The sequence below is a fragment of the Salvelinus alpinus genome, chromosome 9, assembly GCF_045679555.1.
Source record: "Salvelinus alpinus chromosome 9, SLU_Salpinus.1, whole genome shotgun sequence".
Taxonomy (NCBI): Eukaryota; Metazoa; Chordata; class Actinopteri; order Salmoniformes; family Salmonidae; genus Salvelinus; species Salvelinus alpinus.
In genome coordinates, this window is record NC_092094.1 from 18985073 (window position 1) to 19006840 (window position 21768).

General features: G+C 44.0%; 1 protein-coding gene across 7 annotated transcripts in view; it reads right to left on the reverse strand.

Annotated features, from left to right (window-relative positions):
• Positions 1-21768, reverse strand: part of LOC139584451 (lysine-specific demethylase 7B-like) — a 54672-nt gene that overhangs the window by 25204 nt on the left and 7700 nt on the right. For all 7 annotated transcript variants that reach the window (XM_071416324.1, XM_071416327.1, XM_071416326.1 and 4 more), the window contains exons 2-3: positions 6096-6181; positions 5574-5691 (exon numbers count right to left, since the gene is read on the reverse strand). In XM_071416324.1, the coding sequence (XP_071272425.1) occupies positions 5574-5691; positions 6096-6181 (204 nt within the window). The remainder of the gene's footprint in view (positions 1-5573; positions 5692-6095; positions 6182-21768) is intronic.

Here is a 21768-nt window from a genome sequence, read left to right on the forward strand (position 1 = left end):
CGCAGGTCCCTATCATGTGAAATGCACGTGACCAGGACCTGGCTCTCTGCCAGACCACTGACTCGAACAGCTCCCATCCGGCTCCACATCACAGTAGAAGCTTCATTCGAGGTTCTACAGACTGTTGACATCTAGTGGAAGCCGTAGGAAGTGCAAAGAGATCCATATCCTACTGTGTATTCAATAGGCGATGAGTTGAAAATCGACCAACCTCAGATTTCTCACCTCCTGGTTGGATTTCTTCTCAGGTTTTTGCCTGCCATATGAGTTCTGTGATACTCACAGACATAAATCAAACAGTTTTTGAAACTTAAGAGTGTTTTCTATCCAATACTAATAATAATAATCTGCATATATTAGCAACTATGACTGAGGAGCAGGCCGTTTACTCTGGGCACCTTTGTGCACCTTTCATCCAAGCTACTCAATACTGCCCCTGCAGCCATAAGAAGTTTTAACCAACCAAAGTGAAAAAGTAAGATTTTTTTTTTTTTTTATGTAATAGTAACACAATAAAATAACAATAACCACAGCTGCAGGAAGTAGTTGGGGTGGGGGTGTTGCAATTTTTGCAGATGTTTTTTGTGCCCGTGATGAAGACATCTATATTGGTCCACTAATACAGTAAAGGCCCAGTGTACAGTCGTGGCCAAAAGTTTTGAGAATGACACAAATAATAATTTCCACAAAGTTTGCTGCTTCAGTGTCTTTAGATACTTTTGTCAATGTCACTATGGAATACTGAAATATAATTACAAGCATTTCATAAGTGTCAAAGGCTTTTATTGACAATTACATGAAGTTGGAAATATTTGCAGTGTTGACCGTTCTTTTTCAAGACCTCTACAATCCGCCCTGGCATGCTGTCAAATTCACTTCTGGCCCACATCCTGACTGATGGCAGCCCATTCTTGCATAATCAATGCTTGGAGTTTGTCGGAATTTGTGGGTTTTTGTTTGTCCACCCACCTCTTCAGGATTGACCACAAGTTCTCAATGGGTTTAAGGTCTGGTGAGTTTCCTGGCCATGGACCCAAAATATCGATGTTTTGTTCCCTGAGCCACTTAGTTATCACTTTTGCCTTATGGCAAGGTGTTCCATCATGCTGGAAAAGGCATTGTTCGTCACCAAACTGTTCCTGGATGGTTGGGAGAAGTTGCTCTCGGAGGATGTGTTGGTGCCATTCTTTATTCATGGCTGTGTTCTAGGCAAAATTGTGAGTGAGCCCACTCCCTTGGCTGAGAAGCAACCCCACACATGAATGGTCTCAGGATGCTTTACTGTTGGCATAACACAGGACTGATGTTAGCGCTCACCTTGTCTTCTCCGGACAAGATTTTTTCCAGATGCCCTAAACAATCAGAAAGGGGATTCACCAGAGAAAATGACTTTACCCCAGTCCTCAGCAGTCCAATCCCTGTACCTTTTGCAGAATATCAGTCCGTCCCTGATGTTTTTCCTGGAGAGAAGTGGCTTCTTTGCTTCCCTTCTTGACACCAGGCCATCCTCCAAAAGTCTTCGCCACACTGTGCGTGCAGATGCACTCACACCTGCCTGCTGCCATTCCTGAGCAAGCTCTGTACTGGTGGTGCCCCGATTCCGCAGCTGAATTAACTTTAGGAGACAGTCCTGGTGCTTGCTGGACTTTCTAGGGCGCCCTGAAGCCTTCTTCACAACAATTGAACCGCTCTCCTTGAAGTTCTTGATGATCTGATAAATGGTTGATTTAGGTGCAATCTTACTGGCAGCAATATCCTTGCCTGTGAAGCCCTTTTTTTGCAAAGCAATGATGACGGCACGTGTTTCCTTGCAGGTAACCATGGTTGACAGAGGAAGAACAATGATTCCAAGCACCAGCCTCCTTTTGAAGCTTCCAGTCTGTTATTCGAACTCAATCAGCATGACAGAGTGATCTCCAGCCTTGTCCTCGCCAACACTCACACCTGTGTTAACGAGAGAATCACTGACATGCTGTCAGCTGGTCCTTTTGTGGCAGGGCTGAAATGTAGTGGAACTGTTTTTGGGGGTTTCAGTTCATCTGCATGGCAAAGAGGGACTTTGCAATTAATTGCAATTCATCTGATCACTCTTCATAACATTCTGGAGTATATCCAAATTGGCATCATACAAACTGAGGCAGCAGATTTTATGAAAATTTATATTTGTGTCATTCTCAACTTTTGGCCACGACTGTACTATTTTAGTGAAAAAAATATAAGTTAAATATATTTCAGTGTTTACCAGCATTTGTAACTTGAGTCTGATAATTACAGTGCCTTCAGAAAGTATTCAGACTCCTTGACTTTTTCTACATTTTGTTAAGTTAGTCTTATTCTAAAATATAATAAATAAATACAAATCCTCAATCTACACACAATACCCCATAATGACAAAGCGAAAACAGGTTAAAAACAGAAATACCTTATTTACATAAGTATTCCCTTTGCTACGAGACTCAAAATTGAGGTCAGATGAATCCTGTTTCCATTGATCATCCTTGAGATGTTTCTACAACTTGGAGACCACCTGTGGTAAATTCAAATGATTGGACATGATTTGGAAATGCACACACATCTAGAGAAGGTCCCACAGTTGACAGTACATGTCAGAGCAAAAACCAAGCCATGAGGTCGAATTAATTGTCTGTAGAGCTCCGAGACAGGATTGTGTCGAGGCACAGATCTGGGGAATAGTACCAAAACATGTCTACAGCATTGAAGGTCCCCAAGAACACAGTGGCCTCCATCATTCTTAAAATGGAAGAAGTTTGGAACTACCAAGACTTCCTAGAAGGACAACCATCTCTGCAACACTCCACCAATAAGGCCATTATTGTAGAGTGGCCATATGGAAGTCACTCCTCAGTAAAAGACGTGACAGCATGCTTGGAGTTTGCCAAAAGGCACCTAAAGAATCTCAGACCATGAGAAACAAGATTCTCTGGTCTGATGAAACCAAGATTGAACTCTTTGGCCTGAATGCCAAGCGTCACGTCTGGAAGAAACCTGGCACCATCCCTACAGTGAAGTGTGGTGGCAGCATCATGCTGTGGGGTTGTTTTTCAGCAGCAGGGACTGGGAGACTAGTCAGGATTGAGGGAAAGATGAACAGAGCAAAGTACAGAGAGAAATCCTTGATGAAAACCTGCTCCAGAGTGCTCAAGACCTCAGACTGGGGTGAACGTTTACCTTGCTACAGGACAACGACCCTAAGCACACAGCCAAGACAACGCAGGAGTGGCTTCGGGACAAGTCTCTGAATGTCCTTGAGTGGCCCAGCCATAGCACGGACTTGCACCCGATCAAACATCTCTGGAGAGACCTGAAAAAAGCTGTACAGCAACGCTCCCCATCCAACCTGACAGAGCTTAAGAGGATCTGCAGAGAGGAATGGGAGAAACTCCCCAAATACAGGTGTGCCAAGCTTGTAGCGTCATACCCAAGAAGACTTGAGCCTGTAATCGCTGCCAAAGGTGCTTCAACAAAGTACTGAGTAAAGGGTCTGAATACTTATGTAAATGTGATAATTTTAAATGAGCAACAATTTCTAAAAACCTGTTTTTGATTTGTCATGTGGTCTTGTGTGTAGATTGATGAGGGAAAAAAACAATTTAATCAATTTTAAAATAAGGCTGTAACGTAACAAAATGTGGGAAAAGTCGAGGTCTGAATACTTTCCAAAGGCACTGTAAGTAGGGGTAAAAGTGACTAGGCAATCAGGATAGATAATAAACAGTAGCAGCATGTGAAGAGTGTGAAAGTGTGTGTATGTGTGGAGGGGACGTCAATATGCATGTGTGTGTGTGTGTGTGTGTGAACGTGTGTGGGTATAAATTTACACACGTGTGTGTTGGAATGTCAGTGTAGTATGTGTGAGTGTGTGGGTAGTCCAGTGCATAAAGCCGGTGCAAGAGAGAGTCAGTGCAAATAAAAAGGGGGTCAATGCAAATAGTCCGTGTAGTCATTTGATTCACTGTCAGCAGTCTTATGGCTTGGGGGAAGAAGCGATTCAGGTGCCTTTTGTTCACAGACTTTGCGCTCCGGTACAGCCTGATTTGACTCTTTTTAAGTAGATGCATTCCTGGAGTGTGTTGACCAATCATCCTTCATGTATTCACATTCAAGGGCCACAGGCTGAATACATGAAGGTGGTCTGTTGATGGTTGGTCTGTTGTCATAGTTTTCTATGACCTATTACAGCTGTCAAAGTAGGCACCACTGCAGTGTTTATGCTGCGCTCGTAACCAAGTGAGAAGTGGGAATTTACCACATACAACTGTGAAAAATCCACTTGAACAGCCCTCCAACAGGTAATTACTAGTGGGAAACTCATCCATCATCCTGAGCTCCCACATGCTGACCTCTGACCTCACCTACTAAGGAAATTACCTCGATAATAGCATCTCCGGCAGTAAAATGCAACAAAACATTATTTATAAAAAGCAATCTATTAATATGTTTAACACAAATTGTTAACAAGCATGATAGTTGTACTTTTAGTTTATGGTTTACGCAGCTTGAGGCCATTAGCAAATTGGCATTTCTCAACGAGTTTAAAAAGAACGTAAATGCATCCAACTGGTAAATTCCCACCTCCCACTTGGTTACGAACACAACATTAGATGCAGCTGCGGATCCAACTTTTCTGGAGCCCTCTTCCCTACAGCTAAAGGTCCCGAAGCTTCTGCGCATGTGCAGGATTCTCTAATTTACGCACAGTCTCTGCTCTACTCGTACAGAACAGGCTACTCTGGTGAACGGTGCTTGCTTAATAAAGTTTGATCAAAGCTGAATCAATGTCTGCAAGATCACATAATGATAGTGTTCTACATAACAAAACCGAATATAATAGCATAGTATAATGTTACTGGAAGACAAAAAAACACCACCTCATTCCTTATGAGATTTTAGGATGATTGTGATAATGGTCACATTTCTCTCTCGTAGCCAAAACTCAACAGTGCGCACCACTAGCCAAAATATGTGCTTTGAAACTAAACACAGGTAGGCTATGCTACAGTTTGTTAACACCATCTGCCCTTAAATTCTCTCACTGTACATAATTCCAAACAACACTAAGACGCAAGAAGATCTAAAATGCATTTGAATATGATTGCATGGTTGGCATGCAGATACTGCATGGACGTTTCACAGGTAAAAAACGTAAAGAATTATCACTCACGATTGACAGTGAGAAACGTGAAGCGACAGTGACCACAAAAATGTGTGCGTAAAGTCGAGGTAAAGAAACACATGGGCAGAACGGGATTTGGATCTTCGGCTCTGGGGAAAAGGGATCCAGGGTGGCAGGACGGGGGTGTTTACCTACAGATCTGTAGCCTCTAGCATTTTTTGTAAGAGTTGAGTTTGTCTTTGAAATATGTCACTAAGGGGCAAGAGCCCAGTTCATGGTGGTTCAGTGCAATGCCCAGACCACACCAGAAAACACTGGTTTTCAACTCAGGGTGTGAACCTGGGACTCACTGCTATGTGGTGAACTTGTGTGTGCATCTGTGGCTTGGTCACAGGGGTGTCAGGCCTGCTGGTGGCTGGTATCTTGGCTCCTTCAGTACCTGGGAAAGGGCCTGTTCTGCAGCTCTCGTACAAACACAGAGGTCCCCGCCTGCACCAGCCTGCTGCCATCGTCAGGCTCTGTGTAGTCGTGCCGGTGCCAGTTGATACGCTTTTTCACTGTAAAGGCAACAATTAATTGTTAAACTCTTGAACATTCAGAGACTCCATGATCACAGTAGATACTACACAGAGCTAGACTAGCTACTTAAGTGTCTGAGGAACATGAAAGCCTTGAGTTATGGATCGTCTCCATAAACCGTTTCACAAGCCCATAAAGCCCACGTCCTCCGCAGACGAACGAGGGCCATGTTCAATCTCAATTTGATGATTACCCTGCCATTGAATTACTCTAATAATGCCCCCCTCCGTACGCTCTGGGAGGTCAGACCCACTTTAGACCATAAAGAGAGAAAAGGGTAGACATCTACTTGACAGGCAACTATTCCCCAAATAGCAATTAAAATCAACCGTGCTGGAGTAATGCAGAGAGACAGAGTGCGTGGTGGTGGGGTGGTACTTACTCAAGCAGGGTCCGTGTTGGACATCACAGTTGGGACAGTGGTAAACATCGATGTCGACGGCATGGTGCTCTTCCACTTGGACACAGCTGGGACAAGAAGAGAAAAAGGAGACATTTTAGACTCAGTTATAGGAAATAAGCACATACTCAACACAAAATTCCACTTCATATCTCTAGAAAATATATACTGAACAAAGATAAAACGCAACAATTTCTAAGATTTTACTGAGTTATTTTTTATTTATTTTTATTTAACCAGGCAAGCCAGTTAAGAACAAATTCTTATTTACAATGACGGCCTACAGCAGGCCAAACCCGGACGCCGCCGGGCCAATTGTGCGCCGCCCTATGGGACACCCAATAACGGCCGGTTGTGATACAGCCTGGAATCGAACCAGGGTGTCTGTAGTGACGCACCCCTCTAGCACTGAGATGCAGTGCCTTAGGGCTCCTGAGTGGCGCAGCGGTCTATCAGAAATCAGTCAATTGAAATAAATTCCTAATCTACAGATTTCACATCCATGGGCGGGCATAAGCCCACCCACGAGGGAGCCAGGCCCAGCCAATCAGAATGGAGTCTCTCCCCACAGACAAAAATACTCCTCGGTTTGGTCTCAGGCGATCCTGCAATTGAAGAAGCCGGATGTGGAGGTCCTGGGCTGGCGTGGTTACATGTGGTCTGCGGTTGTGAGGCCGGTTGGATATACTGCCAAATTCTCAAAAAAAAACGTTGGAGGCGGCTTATGGTAGAGAAATGGACATTAAATTCTCTGCCAACAGCTCTGGTGAACATTCCTGCAGTCAGCATGCCAATTGCACACTCCCTCAAAGCTTGAGACATCTGTGGCATTGTGTTGTGTGACAAAACTGCACATTTAGAGTGGCCTTTTATTGTCCCCAGCACAAGGTGCACCTGTGTAATGATACTGCTGTTTAAATCTGCTTCTTGATATGCCACAGCTGTCAGATGGATGGATTATCTTGGAAAATGAGAAATGCTCACTAACAGGGATGTAAACAAATATGTGCATAACATTTTAATGAAATAAGGGTTTTGTGTGTATGAAACATTTCTGGGATCTTTTATTTCAGCTCATGAAACATGGGACCAACACTTTCCATGTTGCGTTTATATTTATGTTAAGTATAGTTTAAAGTTAGGAAGTGATCCAACATCACCCTCAACACTCCTATTATTCTTTGTCAGTCATTAGCTGTCCCTTTGATATTGTAAATACATAACTGTTGCAAATTATGAATACTTCCCCTCTCATTCAAAAAGGGATCCAGCCGAGTGGTCAACCAACTACGATACACATCAACAGCCATCTGTAGTAGGCAGGTACGAATGGGAAGTGTCAAAGTTGTCTTCTTTGAACTTGTGATCTGTGTTTAGCTTCAGGAATGCAGGAATCCAAATCTAACCTACCGCCCCAATATCAAACCTACTGCCCCGATAGGTCCACAGACGACGCAATCGCAACCACACTGCCCTAACCCATTTGGACAAGAGGGAATACCTATGTCAAAATGCTGTTCATTGACTACAGCTCAGCATTTAACACCATAGTACCCTCCAAACTCGTCATCAAGCTTGAGACCCTGGGTCTCGACCCCGCCCTGTGCAACTGGGTACTGGACTTCCTGACGGGCAGCCCCCAGGTGGTGAGGGTAGGTAACAACATCTCCACCCCGCTGATCCTCAACACTGGGGCCCCACAAGGGTGCGTTCTGAGCCCTCTCTTGTACTCCCTGTTCACCCACGACTGCGTGGCCATGCACGCCTCCAACTCAATCATCAAGTTTGCAGACGACACTACAGTGGTAGGCTTGATTACCAACAACGAGACGGCCTACAGGGAGGAGGTGAGGGCCCTCTGACTGTGGTGTCAGGAAAATAACCTCACACTCAACATCAACAAAACAAAGATGATGATCGTGGACTTCAGGAAACAGAGGGACAGAGGGAGCACCCCCTATCCACATCGACGTGACAGTAGTGGAGAGGGTAGTAAGTTAAGTTCCTCGGCGTACACAACACGGACAAACTGAATTGGTCCACCCACACAGACAGCGTGGTGAAGGCGCAGCAGCGCCTCTTCAAGCTCAGGAGGCTTAAGAAATTTGGCTTGTCACCAAAAGCACTCACAAACTTTTACAGATGCACAAATCGAGAGCATCCTGTCGGGCTGTATCACCGCCTGGTACGGCAACTGCTCCGCCCACAACCGTAAGGCTCTCCAGAGGGTAGTGAGGGGGCAACTACCTGCCCTCCAGGACACCTACACCACCCGATGCCACAGGAAGGCCATAAAGATCATCAAGGACAACAACCACCCGAGCCACTGACTGTTCACCCCGCTATCATCCAGAAGACGAGGTCAGTACAGGTGCATCAAAGCAGGGACCGAGAGACTGAAAAACAGCTTCTATCTCAAGGCCATCAGACTGTTACTAACATTGAGTGGCTGCTGCCAACATACTGACTCAACTCCAGCCACTTTAATAATGTAAAAATTTATGAAAGATGTATCACTAGCCACTTTAAACAATGCCACTTTTATATATGTTTACATACCCTACATTACTCATCTCATGTATATACTGTACTCGATACCATCTACTGCATCTTGCCTATGCCGTTCTGTACCATCACTCATTCATATATTTTTATGTACATATTCTTCATTCCTTTACACTTGTGTGTATAAGGTAGTTGTTGTGAAATTGTTAGGTTAGATTACTCGTTGGCTATTACTGCATTGTCGGAACTAGAAGCACAAGCATTTCGCTACACTCGCATTAACATCTGCTAACCATGTGTATGTGACAAATAAAATTTGATTTGATTTAACAAGGCTTTCTCCAAATCACATAAAGAAGATTTAAAAAAAAGTTTCAGCTCACTTCCTTTCATATACAGAACATCCTGTCATCCCAATCCAATGTCACATAAGGACATCATATTCCACAAGTCATTTTGACTAGGCTACCTTAGGCACTATTCAAAAGAAATTAGCTGTTTTAAGTGTTAAACCAACTTGCCTCAGCGCCTCATAAGCCTGCAGAGAAATGATCTCCAGAGGGTTCCACTGGTTTCAGCTATTGAAACAGTTGCCAAGGGGAAGTTAAGACAACTTCAACCCCCTCAGTGCAGTGAGACCTAGATCAATGCCACTCACTCAGCTGGAGAATTCCCATCACTTCCAGAGCAGCGCTATGCAATGCAGCAAGCATGAAATGAACAGAACGGAAGACTTTCATTCACAACGCTGAGGGTAACACAGGCAGACCCCCTGTCAAGCTAAAATAGCAGGAATATGGACATTGAAAAGTCACAAAACCGAATAAAACAGTGAAAATTTGTTGAGCGGCGACTAACGTGGGCGGACTGGCGCTCTGACGTCATAGCGACAATGTGTGTAATTGCGGGCTTTTCTTTGGGTGCTGAAATCAGTCATTTTTGATAACTTCCTTTTATGTGACGTCCACACTAGTCGCCGCTCAACTCCATCGTGAATCGTTGAGTTTAGACGCGAGTTACCCTCCTATGCCTGGAGAATAACTGAGTGGTCCCCCCCATGGTGTTGTGGTTTAACCTCAGACACGGGCTGAGTTGTGGCTCCAGATGTTTGAGGGCTGTGTTTGGCCTAGCCTGGGGCAATGGTGGTAGGGGGCATCCATGAAGTCACCGAGAGTGGAGCGCAGGTTAGGGGGGAGGAGAGGACCGGCCGACAGGCTGAAAACAAACAGCTTCTGCTCAGTGCCGAGAGGAGGGCATGGGAGCAGTGCCGAGAGGAGAGCCTGGGAGCAGTGCCGAGAGGAGAGCCTGGGAGCAGTGCCGAGAGGAGAGCCTGGGAGCAGTGCCGAGAGGAGAGCCTGGGAGCAGTGCCGAGAGGAGAGCCTGGGAGCAGTGCCGAGAGGAGAGCCTGGGAGCAGTGCCGAGAGGAGAGCCTGGGAGCAGTGCCGAGAGGAGAGCCTGGGAGCAGTGCCGAGAGGAGAGCCTGGGAGCAGTGCCGAGAGGAGAGCCTGGGAGCAGTGCCGAGAGGAGAGCCTGGGAGCAGTGCCGAGAGGAGAGCCTGGGAGCAGTGCCGAGAGGAGAGCCTGGGAGCAGTGCCGAGAGGAGAGCCTGGGAGCAGTGCCGAGAGGAGAGCCTGGGAGCAGTGCCGAGAGGAGAGCCTGGGAGCAGCTCTAGCTGATACCTGCTTTGATCTGAGCGTGATTGCAGGATACAAGGGAAGCCGTAAACAAATCAGAACCATTATGTCAGAAAAGCGGCCTGCCTCTGGGATGGCCATAGGATTTAGGCCTCACCCACGCTTTTTTAACCCACTTCACCTGTAACATCAATAAAGGTTACCAGTGTTCCCGCACATTGGCTAACCGGGCTATCTGCATTGTGTCCCATCCACCACCCACCAACCCCTCTTTTACGCTACTGCTACTCTCTGTTCATCATATATGCATAGTCACTTTAACCATATCTACATGTACATACTACCTCAATCAGCCTGACTAACCGCTGTCTGTATTTAGCTTCTCTACTTTTATAGCCTCGCTACTGTATATAGCCTGTCTTTTTACTGTTGTTTTATTTCTTTACCTACCCATTGTTCACCTAATACCTTTTTTGCACTATTGGTTAGAGCCTGTAAGTAAGTATTTCATTGTAAGGTCTACACCTGTTGTATTCGGCGCACGTGACAAATAAACTTGGATTTGATTTTGTGTATTTTAACAATGCCATGAAAAGAGAGTGAGTGTCTTGACACCACCACTGATTTGTCATCTTATTTCAGCTAGTCCACATCTTGCCCCCCGAACACTGGTAACTAATCATACAGTGACAGTGTGTGTTGTTGAGAATGTTTGGCTCAGAGAGACTTTACAGAACCAACTACAACCCACACCCCTTCTCCTTACGTTATGACTGCAGTCATGCATCAGAATAATGGGCCCTATATTTTTCCATTCCACTACTTCCAATCACTCTATTGCGGAGTGTGAAAGACACAGAGCTATTAACAATTCGCAGCTCAAATTGTTTGCGGAGCAGGCTAATGATGAAACCACCACTCTCTCAGGAAACGCATGAGTCACCAGGCCAGCAGTAGGTATGTATGTCACACTGAAAGGAATTCCTGACCTAGTGTAGGGCATTCAGGCTGGTTCAAAGGATGAAGTGGGGATCTTACTCCCAATGGGTAAGTATTAGGCTGGGCATAAGAGGAAAATGCACTAACAATTTTACTGTACTATGAAAGGGGAGAAGACAACAAGGCAGTTTGGCTAAGCAACAGAGTAGAAAGAGTAGACCTATATCCTACAAGAAGAGCAACAGAACAAATCAAAATAGGATATATGGTTTCCCACCGTAACGGGCAAATAAATAAACCGCAACCACAGACAATACTGTACTCAACACCCTGTCTGGCTCACCACCAACCAGAGCTAGTGACGTGCTTCTGTTACTAGGCTATACCATTCTGCCTTTGTTCTCATCTCCTTTTCGGATATGGAGTGAAATTATGCAACTTTCTCAGGGAGGACATGCAGATCACTCCTGTGGCTGGGATTCTTTAGCAGCAGGAAGCCAAACACACAGCTAGATCACTACCTCAGTGAGAGGGAGTAATCAGAGAGCTTACAGAGGCAGACAAAGCATGGAGCATGATGGGAGCAATGAGCATGTGATGGGGATCCAGAGGTGAGCTCTGCTCTTTTCTGGTGCCATGGTTACCCCCAGTCTCTCCCATTCATTAAACCCTCAATAGATGATCATTCCTGGGAGTCTAGCCTGCTCCCAGGAGCAGTAGTCTATTCATCATCATCATCATCATCGTGAGAGATGCACCAGGTACAAAAAAGGTTTTGAATATCCTTTATAACACAGATACTTCTTACTCCCACTTACAGTCTGTTGGATTTGCACCTTGCATGGCTGCTGTTGCGTTTTCCTACATAGACTACACACACCAGACTGTTGCAGTTGTATTGCACCATTGTGGTTGTGGGAGGGAGAGATCATCTTCGGCAAAAACAAAGACTAGAGATGACACAAAAACAGTCCTGGCTGCGCATTAGTATTATTTTGAATAGAATGTGAAGCAGGGGTGTTCTGGTGGATGATCCCATTAAAAGATCAATTATACTGATAAAATACCAAGGATAAAGATTACATTTCAAGAAACACTCATGTATGGCCATCTTAGCCAGAGAGAAAACAGAAACAAGTGCATTACTGTTGACCCCTGGCTGCATGAGTCATGCCTTAAAATGCCTAAATCCCTCCAGAGTGTGATGGTCGGTGCATGAAAAGGAGATAATGGGTGACTACCTGCCAAGAGAGAGGGGGGATTCAAGCAGCACTAGCAAGATACATAACTAAGCAGCACTCCAGAGATAGATAGGGAGCCAATGAGGGTGAAATCCTCTTCTTCTGCACAAGAGCCCACTGACAGATTGACGATCCGTCGCCTCATTGCCTCCACTCTAAAGAGACCTGCCGTCTTGTCTGAGTGGTGTTGTTCATTAGTCAGATGTGCAGCCAGAGGTTCATTGTGTCTGTCTTTATTAGTAGTAACCATGAGGAAATGGTTCCAAAATTCAGCTAGAAGAAACGGGTTTGTGTCAGATGGTGCACAAGAGAATCTTGGAGAGCAGGGTTAGTGTGGGTCATCAAGTTAACATTGTGAATGTGCAAACACCTGGGTGGGTTCACTTATGAAGCACCAATGGCCACCCTACTTCAGCCCTCGCTGGCCTGTCAAAAATGTTTCACTGCATATTTCCCCCTGGCTTCTGCCTTGAGAAGCGATTCCAAACAAATAAAGCAATCTGTCAGAGGCAGAAGGATGCCCTGTGCATCACCGAGCCTTATGGTGGCACAACAAAGATGTCTCCATGGTGACAGCAGACACACTGGCAGCATTCAGAGTCTTACTGTACAACACCTCTGCTCACACACCTACACAGGCTGACGGAAGCTGCAGCCCCATTCCTCTGCACCTTACGGTATTCTAGACAAAGCTGAATGTTGGTGGATAATGCTAGTGGACAGTTCAACAAGATGTTAAAATTAAATGATTTCAAAAACAATTAAAATAATTTGTCAAATGCGTTGAAAATAAATCAAATTAAAATAAATAATAATAATACAGGTGTCCCCTAACAGTGAAATGCAATTGATTACAGCATTACCCCAAAAATGGAGGAGGCAGCGAGAGGAGGTAGGGAACTGGTCTATCTGCCCAATATAAAGGATCAAAACTGGCAGAGGAATAAAAATAGCATAAATATGAAAGTATACCAGCTTCATTTGAGGACCAGGATGTTGACAGATGTGCCATACAGATTGCAAAATAGTTGGGAAGAGATTTGATGTACCGACTCCGTGATTCCGTATGAGTTGATATAAAACAACGCAAGATTCAAGACTTTGTGCGTTTCAGCTCAAATGATGATTATTATTATATAGAATTCTTGGGAGCTTGGGCCAGTGGTTGATGGATCGCTAGTTCGGGTCCCTGTTTTTGACCTTGTGGGAGATCTGTCGACGTGCCCTTGAGCAGGGCGCTGACCGTGGCTGCTTCTGTGTGTCACTCTGTTAGACGACTAATGTAATGTACAGTTGAAGTCGGAAGTTTACATACACTTAGATTGAAGTCATTAAAACTTGTTTTTCAACCACTCCACAAATTTCTTGTTAACAAACTATAGTTTTGGCAAGTCGGTTTGGATATCTACTTTGTGCATGACACAAGTAATTTTTCCAACAATTGTTTACAGACAGATTATTTCACTGTATCACAATTCCAGTGGGTCAGAAGTTTACATACACTAAGTTGACTGTGCCTTTAAACAGCTTGGGAAATTCCAGAAAATGATGTCATGGCTTTAGAAGCTTCTGATAGGCTAATTGACATCATTTGAGTCAATTGGAAGTGTACCTGTGGATGTATTTCAAGGCCTACCTTCAAACTCAGTGCCTCTTTGCTTGACATCATGGGAAAATCAAAAGAAATCAGCCAAGACCTCAGAAAAAATAATTGTATCATTAGAAAACACTTTTGCAATTATGTTAGCACAGCTGAAAACTGTTGTGCTGATTAGTTTGAGAAACAGACGCCTCAAGTCCTCCACTGGCAGCTTCATTAAATAGTACCTGAAAAACACCAGTCTCAATGTCAACAATGGAGAGGCAACTCCGGGATGCTGGCCTTCTAGGCAGCGTTCCTCTGTCCAGTGTCTGTTCTTTTGCCCATCTTAACCTTTTACTGGCCAGTCAGATACGGCTTTTTCTTTGCAACTCTGCCTAGAAGGCCAGCATCCCGGAGTCGCCTCTTCACTGCTGACATTGAGACCGGTGTTTGCGGGTACTATTTAATGAAGCTGCCAGTTGAGGACTTGTGAGGCATCTGTTTCTCAAACTAGACACGAATGTACCTGTCCTCTTGCTCAGTTGTGCACCGGGGCCTCCCACTCTTTTTATTCTGGTTAAAGCCAGTTTGCGCTGTTCTGTGAAGGGAGTAGTACACAGCGTTGTACGAGATCTTCAGTTTCTTGGCAATTTCTCGCATGGAATAGCCATCATTTATAATTTTTTGTATTTTCACCGATTTTTTCTCTCCAATTTTGTGGCATCCAAATTGGTAGTAGTTACAGTCTTGTCTCATCGCTGCAACTCCCGTACGGACTCGGGAGAGGCGAAGGTCGAGAGCCATGCGTCCTCCAAAACACAACCCAACCAAGCCGCACTGCTTCTTGACACAATGCCCATCCAACCCGGAAGCCCGCCGCACCAATGTGTCGGAGGAAACACCATACACCTGTCAGCGTGCACTGCGCCCGGCCCGCCACAGGAGTCGCTAGTGTGCGATGAGACAAGGATATCCCTGCCGGCCAAACCCTCCCCTAACCCAGACGACGCTGGGCCAATTGTGCGCCGCCCCATGGGCCTCCTGGTCGCGGCCAGCTGCGACAGAGACTGGACTCAAACCCAGAATCTCTAGCGGCACAGCCAGCACTGCGATGCAGTGGGCCAGACCACTGGGCCACTCGGGAGGCCTAGCCTTAATTTCTCAGAACAAGAATAGCCTGACGAGTTACAGAAGAAAGTTATTTGTTTCTGTACATTTTGAGCCTGTAATCGAACTTACAAATGCTGATGCGCCAGATACTCAACTAGTCTAAAGGCCACTTTTATTGCTTCTTTAAAATCAGCACAACAGTTTTCAGCTGTGCTTACCTAATAGCAAAAGGGTTTTCTAATGATCAATTAGCCTTTTAAAATTATAAACTTGGGTTAGCTAACACAACGTGCCATTGGAACACAGGAGTGATGGTTGCTGATAATGGGCCTCTGTAAGCCTATGTAGATATTCCATTACAAAAATTGTTTTTAAATCAGCCGTTTCCAGCTACAATAGTCATTTACAACATTAACAATGTCTACACTGTATTTCTGATCAATTTGATGTTATTTTAAAATGGACAATTTTTGGGGGCTTTTCTTTCAAAAACAAGGACATATCTAAGTGACCCAAAACTTTTGAACGATAGTGTACGTCTCATGTCTGAGCCGTTGAATTGCAACTCCACTTTACCGACATTTGATTGCCTTGCGGAGGGAATAACTACACTGGTTTATGTTCGGCCATATTCCCAATACTCTTTCCATGGTTAAATGCGGCGTGCTTTCAGTTGCCGCCATCCATCCACGGTTTTTGTTTAGGGTAGGTTTTAGTCACAGTGGGTACAACATTTCCTACAGCACTTCCTTATGAACTTACTCACTGAGTCAGCGTATAGAGCAATGTTGTTATCTGAGGCTGCCTGGAACATTTCCCAGTCCGCGTGATCAAAACAATCTTGAAGCGAGGATCCCGATTGGTCAGACCAGCGGTGAATGGTTCTCGTCGCTGGTACATCCTGTTTGAGTTTCTGCCTATTGGACGGTAGGAGCAAGATGGAGTTGTGATCGGATTTGCCAAAGGGAGGGCCTTGTATGCGTCACCGAAGTTAGAGTAGCAGTGGTCAAGTGTATTGCCCGCGCGACTGCTGCACTCAATGTGCTGATAGAATTTAGGTAGCCTTGTTCTCAAATTTGTTTTGTTAAAATCCCCAGCTACAATAAATGCAGCCTCAGGATATGGTTTCCAGTTTACATAGAGTCCAGTGAAGTTCCTTGAGGGCTGTCGTGTTATCTACTTGAGGGGGTATATACACAGCTGTGACGATGTCTGACGAGAAATCTCTTGGGAGATAATATGGTTGGCATTTGATTGTAAGGAATTCTAGGTCGAGTGAAGAGAAGGACTTGAGTTCCTGTATGTTGTTATGGTTACACCATGAGCCATTAATCATGAAGCATACTTCTTCCCAGAGAGATTTTTATTTCTGTTGGTGCGACGCATGAAGAAACCCGGTGGCTATACCAACTCTGACAACATATCCCGAGAAAGCCATGTTTCCGTGAAACAGAGAATGTTACATTCTCTGATGTCTTTCTGGAAGGCAACCCTTTCCCTAATTTCATCCACCTTGTTGTCTAGAGACTGGACATTAGCGAGTAGTATACTCGGAAGCGGTGGGGTGTGTTCACGCCTTCGAAGTCTGACCAGGTGGCCGCTTCGTCTGCGGCGACGTTGTTTTGGGTCAGCCTCTGGATTTAGATCCAATGTCCTGGTTGGTGGTCCGAACAAATGATCCGCTTCAGGAAAGTTGTATACCTGGTCGTAATATTGGTAAGTTGACATCGCTCTTATATCCAATAGTTCTTCCCAGCTGTCTTCCCAGCTGACTTAAGATTTTCTGGGCTAACAATGTAAGAAATAACACAATTTATTTATAATACTGCATAGTTTCCCAAGGACTCGAAGCGAGGCGACCATATCTGTCGGCACCATCACCAATGAGACGGGTGATAGTTAGCTAGATAGCCAATGAGCTTGGCTTTTCATGAGTATGTGATCGCCCTTTGTATGACAAACGGCTATTATGCTGGAGCTCTGCGTAACACGGTGCATTCCCAATTTGGAGGAATAAATAAATAATTTTAAAAATAAATTAAATCGACAGGACGCTGGGACGTTTACGTTACACAGCGGTTCACTGCCTAATACAAACTTCTCAAAACTGAAAAAGAACAACATGGCTAAATCGAAGTCTTGGACGAAATTGCAGAAATTGACCGGGAGAGTGACACAGAACAAATACATTATGAGTTTTGATTCCAGCGCTCAAGAAAGATATATTTTATATAATTAAGTCAAACATGTTTTTGCTTTTCATGCTAATGCAGTTATTGGCTATGACATTTGTATTTATTTAACTAGGCAAGTCAGTTAAGAACAAATTCTTATTTACAATGACGGCCTACCAAAAGGCCTCTTGCGGGGACGGGGGCCTGGGATTAAAATAAATAAATATAAAGACAAAACACACATCACAATAAGAGAGACAACACTACATAAAGAGAGACCTAAGACAACAACATAGCAAGGCAGGAACACATGACATCACAACATGGTAGCAGCACAAAACATGGTACAAACATTATTGGGCACAGTCAACAGCACAAAGGTCAAGAAGGTAGAGACAACAATACATCACACAAAGCAGCCACAACTGTCAGTAAGAATGTCCATGATTGCGTCTTTGAATGAAGAGATTGAGATAAAACTGTCCAGTTTGAGTGATTGTTGCAGCTCGTTCCAGTCGCTAGCTGCAGCGAACTGAAGAGACAAGCGACCCAGAGATGTGTGTGCTTTGGGGACCTTTAACAGAATGTGACTGGCAGAACAGGTGTTGCATATGGAGGATAGGGGCTGCAGTAGATATCTCAGATTGGGGGGAGTGAGGCCAAAGAGGGTTTTATAAATAAGCATCAACCAGTGGATCTTGCGACGGGAATACAGAGATGACCAGTTTACAGAGGAGTAGAGTGCAGTGATGTGTCCTATAAGGTGCATAGGTAGCAAATCTGATGGCCGAATGGTAAAGAACATCTAGCCACTTGAGGGCACCCTTACCTGCCAATCTATAGATTATGTCTCCGTAATCTAGCATGGGTAGGATGGTCATCTGAATCAGGGTTAGTTTGGCAGCTGGGGTGAAAGAGGAGCTATTACGATAGAGGAAACCAAGTCTAGATTTAACTTTAGCCTGAAGCTTTGATATGTGCTGAGAGAAGGACAGTGTACCGTCTAGCCATACTCCCAAGTACTTGTACGAGGTGACTACCTCAAGCTCTAAACCCTCAGAGGTAGTAATAACACCTGTGGGAAGAGGGGCATTCTTCTTACCAAACCACATGACCTTTGTTTTGGAGGTATTCAGAACAAGGTTAAGGGTAGAGAAAGCTTGTTGGACAATAAGAAAGCTTTGTTGTAGAGCATTTAACACAAAATCTGGGGAGGGGCCAGCTGAGTATAAGACTATCATCTGCATATAAAATGGATGAGAGAGCTTCCTACTGCCTGAGCTATGTTGTTGATGTAAATTGAGAAGAGCGTGGGGCCTAGGATTGAGCCTTGGGGTACTCCCTTGGTGACAGGCAGTGGCTGAGACAGCAGATTGTCTGACTTTATACACTGCACTCATAGGGGTAGTTAGCAAACCAGGCTAAAGACCCCTCAGACACCAATACTCCTTAGCCGGCCCACAAGAATGTCTACCGTATCAAAAGCTTTGGCCAAGTCAATAAAAATAGCAGCACAATATTGCTTAGAATCAAGGGCAATGGTGACATCACATGATGTGGCTTTTGAGTGTCTTATTGCCTATTGGTCCACATATTATAGTGATTGTGTTCCTCATACTCTATATACTATAAAATGTTTATAGATAGTACCTGTCGAAAATCTGGACACACCAACTCATTCAAGGGTTTTTCATTATTTGTACTATTTTCTACATTGTAGAATAATAGTGAAGACATCAAATCTTTGAAATAACATATGGAATCATGTAGTAACCAACCAAAAAAAAAAGTGTTAAATCAAAATATATTCTTCAAAGTTGCTACCCTTTGCCTTGATGACAGCTTTGCACACTCTTGGCATTCCCTCAACCAGCTTCATGAAGTAGTCACCTAGAATGCATTTCAATTAATAGGCGTGCCCTGTTAAAAGTTAACTTGTGGAATTTCTTTCCTTCTTAATGCGTTTGAGCCAATCAGTTGTGTTGTGACAAGGTAGGGGTGGTATACAGAAGATAGCCCTATATGGTAAAAGACCAAGTCCATATTATGGCAAGAACAGCTCAAATAAGCAAAGAGAAACGACAGTCTATCAGTACTTTAAGACATGAAGGTCAGTCAATACGGAACATTTCAAGAACTTTGATCGTTTCTTCAAGTGTAGTCGCAAAAGCCATCAAGTGCTATGATGAAACTGTCTCATGAGGACCGGCACAGGAAAGGAAGACCCAGAGTTACCTCTGCTGCAGAGGATAAGTACATTAGATTTACCAGCCTCAGAAATTGCAGCCCAAATAAATCTTTCACAGAGGTCAAGTAACAGACATCTCAAAATCAACTGTTGAGAGGAGACTGTGTGAATCAGGCCTTCGTGGTTAAATTGCTCCAAAGAAGCCACTACTAAAGGACACCAATAATAAGAAGAGACTTGCTTGGGCCAAGAAACACGAGCAATGGACATTAGACCGGTGTAAATCTGTCCTTTGGTCTGATGAGTCCAAATTTGAGATTTTTGGTTCCAACAGTGTCTTTGTGAGACGCAGAGTAGGTGAACGGATGATCTCCGCATGTGTGGTTCCCACCGTGAAGCATGGAGGAGGAACGATGGTGTGGGGGTGCTTTGCTGGTGACACTATCATGTGATTTATTTTGAATTCAAGGCACACTTAACTTCTCTAGGATAGGGGGCAGCATTTTCACATTTGGATGAAAAGCATACCCAAATTCAACTGCCAGCTACTCATCCCCAGAAGATAAGATATGCATATTGTTAGTAGATTTGGATAGAAAACACTCTGAAGTTTCTAAAACTGTTAGAATCCTGTCTGAGTATAACAGAACTTATTTAGCAGGCGAAACCCCAAGGACAAACCATTCAGATTTCTTTTTTTTTGCAGTCACTCTCTTTCAATGGATTTTCATTGGGAATACAGATTTCTAATTGACCTTCTTGCAGTTCCTACCGCTTCCACTGGATGTCAACAGTCTATAGAAATTAGTTGAGGGTTTTTCTTTTGTGTAATGAAGAAGTACGGCCATTTTGAATCCGGGTCACTTGTTGTGTACTGTTAGATAGAGGCGCGTCACCAGAAAGCATGCTACAGATTGTTTTAATCCTGTATTGAACACAGATCATCCCGTCTTCAATTTTATAGATTATTTACGTTAAAAAATACCTAAAGCTGTATTACAAAAGTAGTTTGAAATGTTTTGGCAAAGTTTACAGGTAACTTTTGAGATATTTTGTAGTCATGTTTCACGAGTTGGAACCGGTGTTTTTCTGGATCAAACGTGCTAAATAAATGGATATATATCGACGGAATTAATCAAACAAAAGAACCATTTGTGATGTTTATGGGACATATTGGAGTGCCAAAATCAGAAGCTCGTCAAAGGTAAGGCATGAATTATATTTTTATTTCTGCGTTTTGTGTCGCGCCTGCAGGGTTGAAATAAGCTTATCTCTCTTTGTTTACAATGGTGCCAACTCAGATAATAGCATCGTTTGCTTTCGCCGAAAAGCCTATTTGAATTCTGACATGTTGGCTGGATTCACAACCTGTGTAGCTTTAATTTGGTATCTTTCATGTGTGATTTAATTGAAGTTAGATTTTTATAGTAATTTATTTGAATATGGCGCTCTGCATTTTCTCTGGCTTTTGGCCAAGTGAGACAGTAGTGTCCCGCCTAAACTCAGATTTTTGGATATAAATATGAACTTTACCGAACAAAACATACATGTATTGTGTAACATGAAGTCCTATGAGTGTCATCTGATGATGATCAAAGGTTAGTGGTTCATTTTATCTCTATTTCTGCTTTTTGTTACTCCTCTCTTTGGCTGGAAAAATGGCTGTGTTTTTCTGTGGCTATGTACTGACCTAACATAATCGTTTGATGTGCTTTCGCAGTAAATCCTTTTTGAAATCAGACATGTTGGCTGGATTCACAACAAGTGTAGCTTTAATTTGGTGTCTTTCATGTGTGATTTCATGAAAGTTGGATTTTTATAGTAATTTATTTGAATTTGGCGCTGCATTTTTACTGGCTTTTGGCCAAGTGGGACGTTAGCGTCCCACATATCCCAGAGAAGTTAACAAGCATGGCTACCACAGCGATATGCTATCCCATCTGGTTTGCACTTTTCAACAGGACAATGACCCAACACAACTCCAGGCTGTGTAAGGGCCATTTGACCAAGAAGGAGGGTGATGAGTGCTGCATCAGATGACCTGGCCTCCACAATCACCTGACCTCAACCCAATTGAGATGGTTTGGGATGAGTTGGACTGCAAAGTGAAGGAAGAGCAGCCAACAAGTGCTCAGCATATGTGGGAACTCCTTCAAGACTTTTAGAAAACCATTCCAGGTGAAGCTGGTTGAGAGAATGTCAAGAGTGTGCAAAGCTGTCATTCAGGAAAAGGGTGGCTACTTTGAAGAATCTGCTTTAGCACACTCTGCCAACCCGGATGTC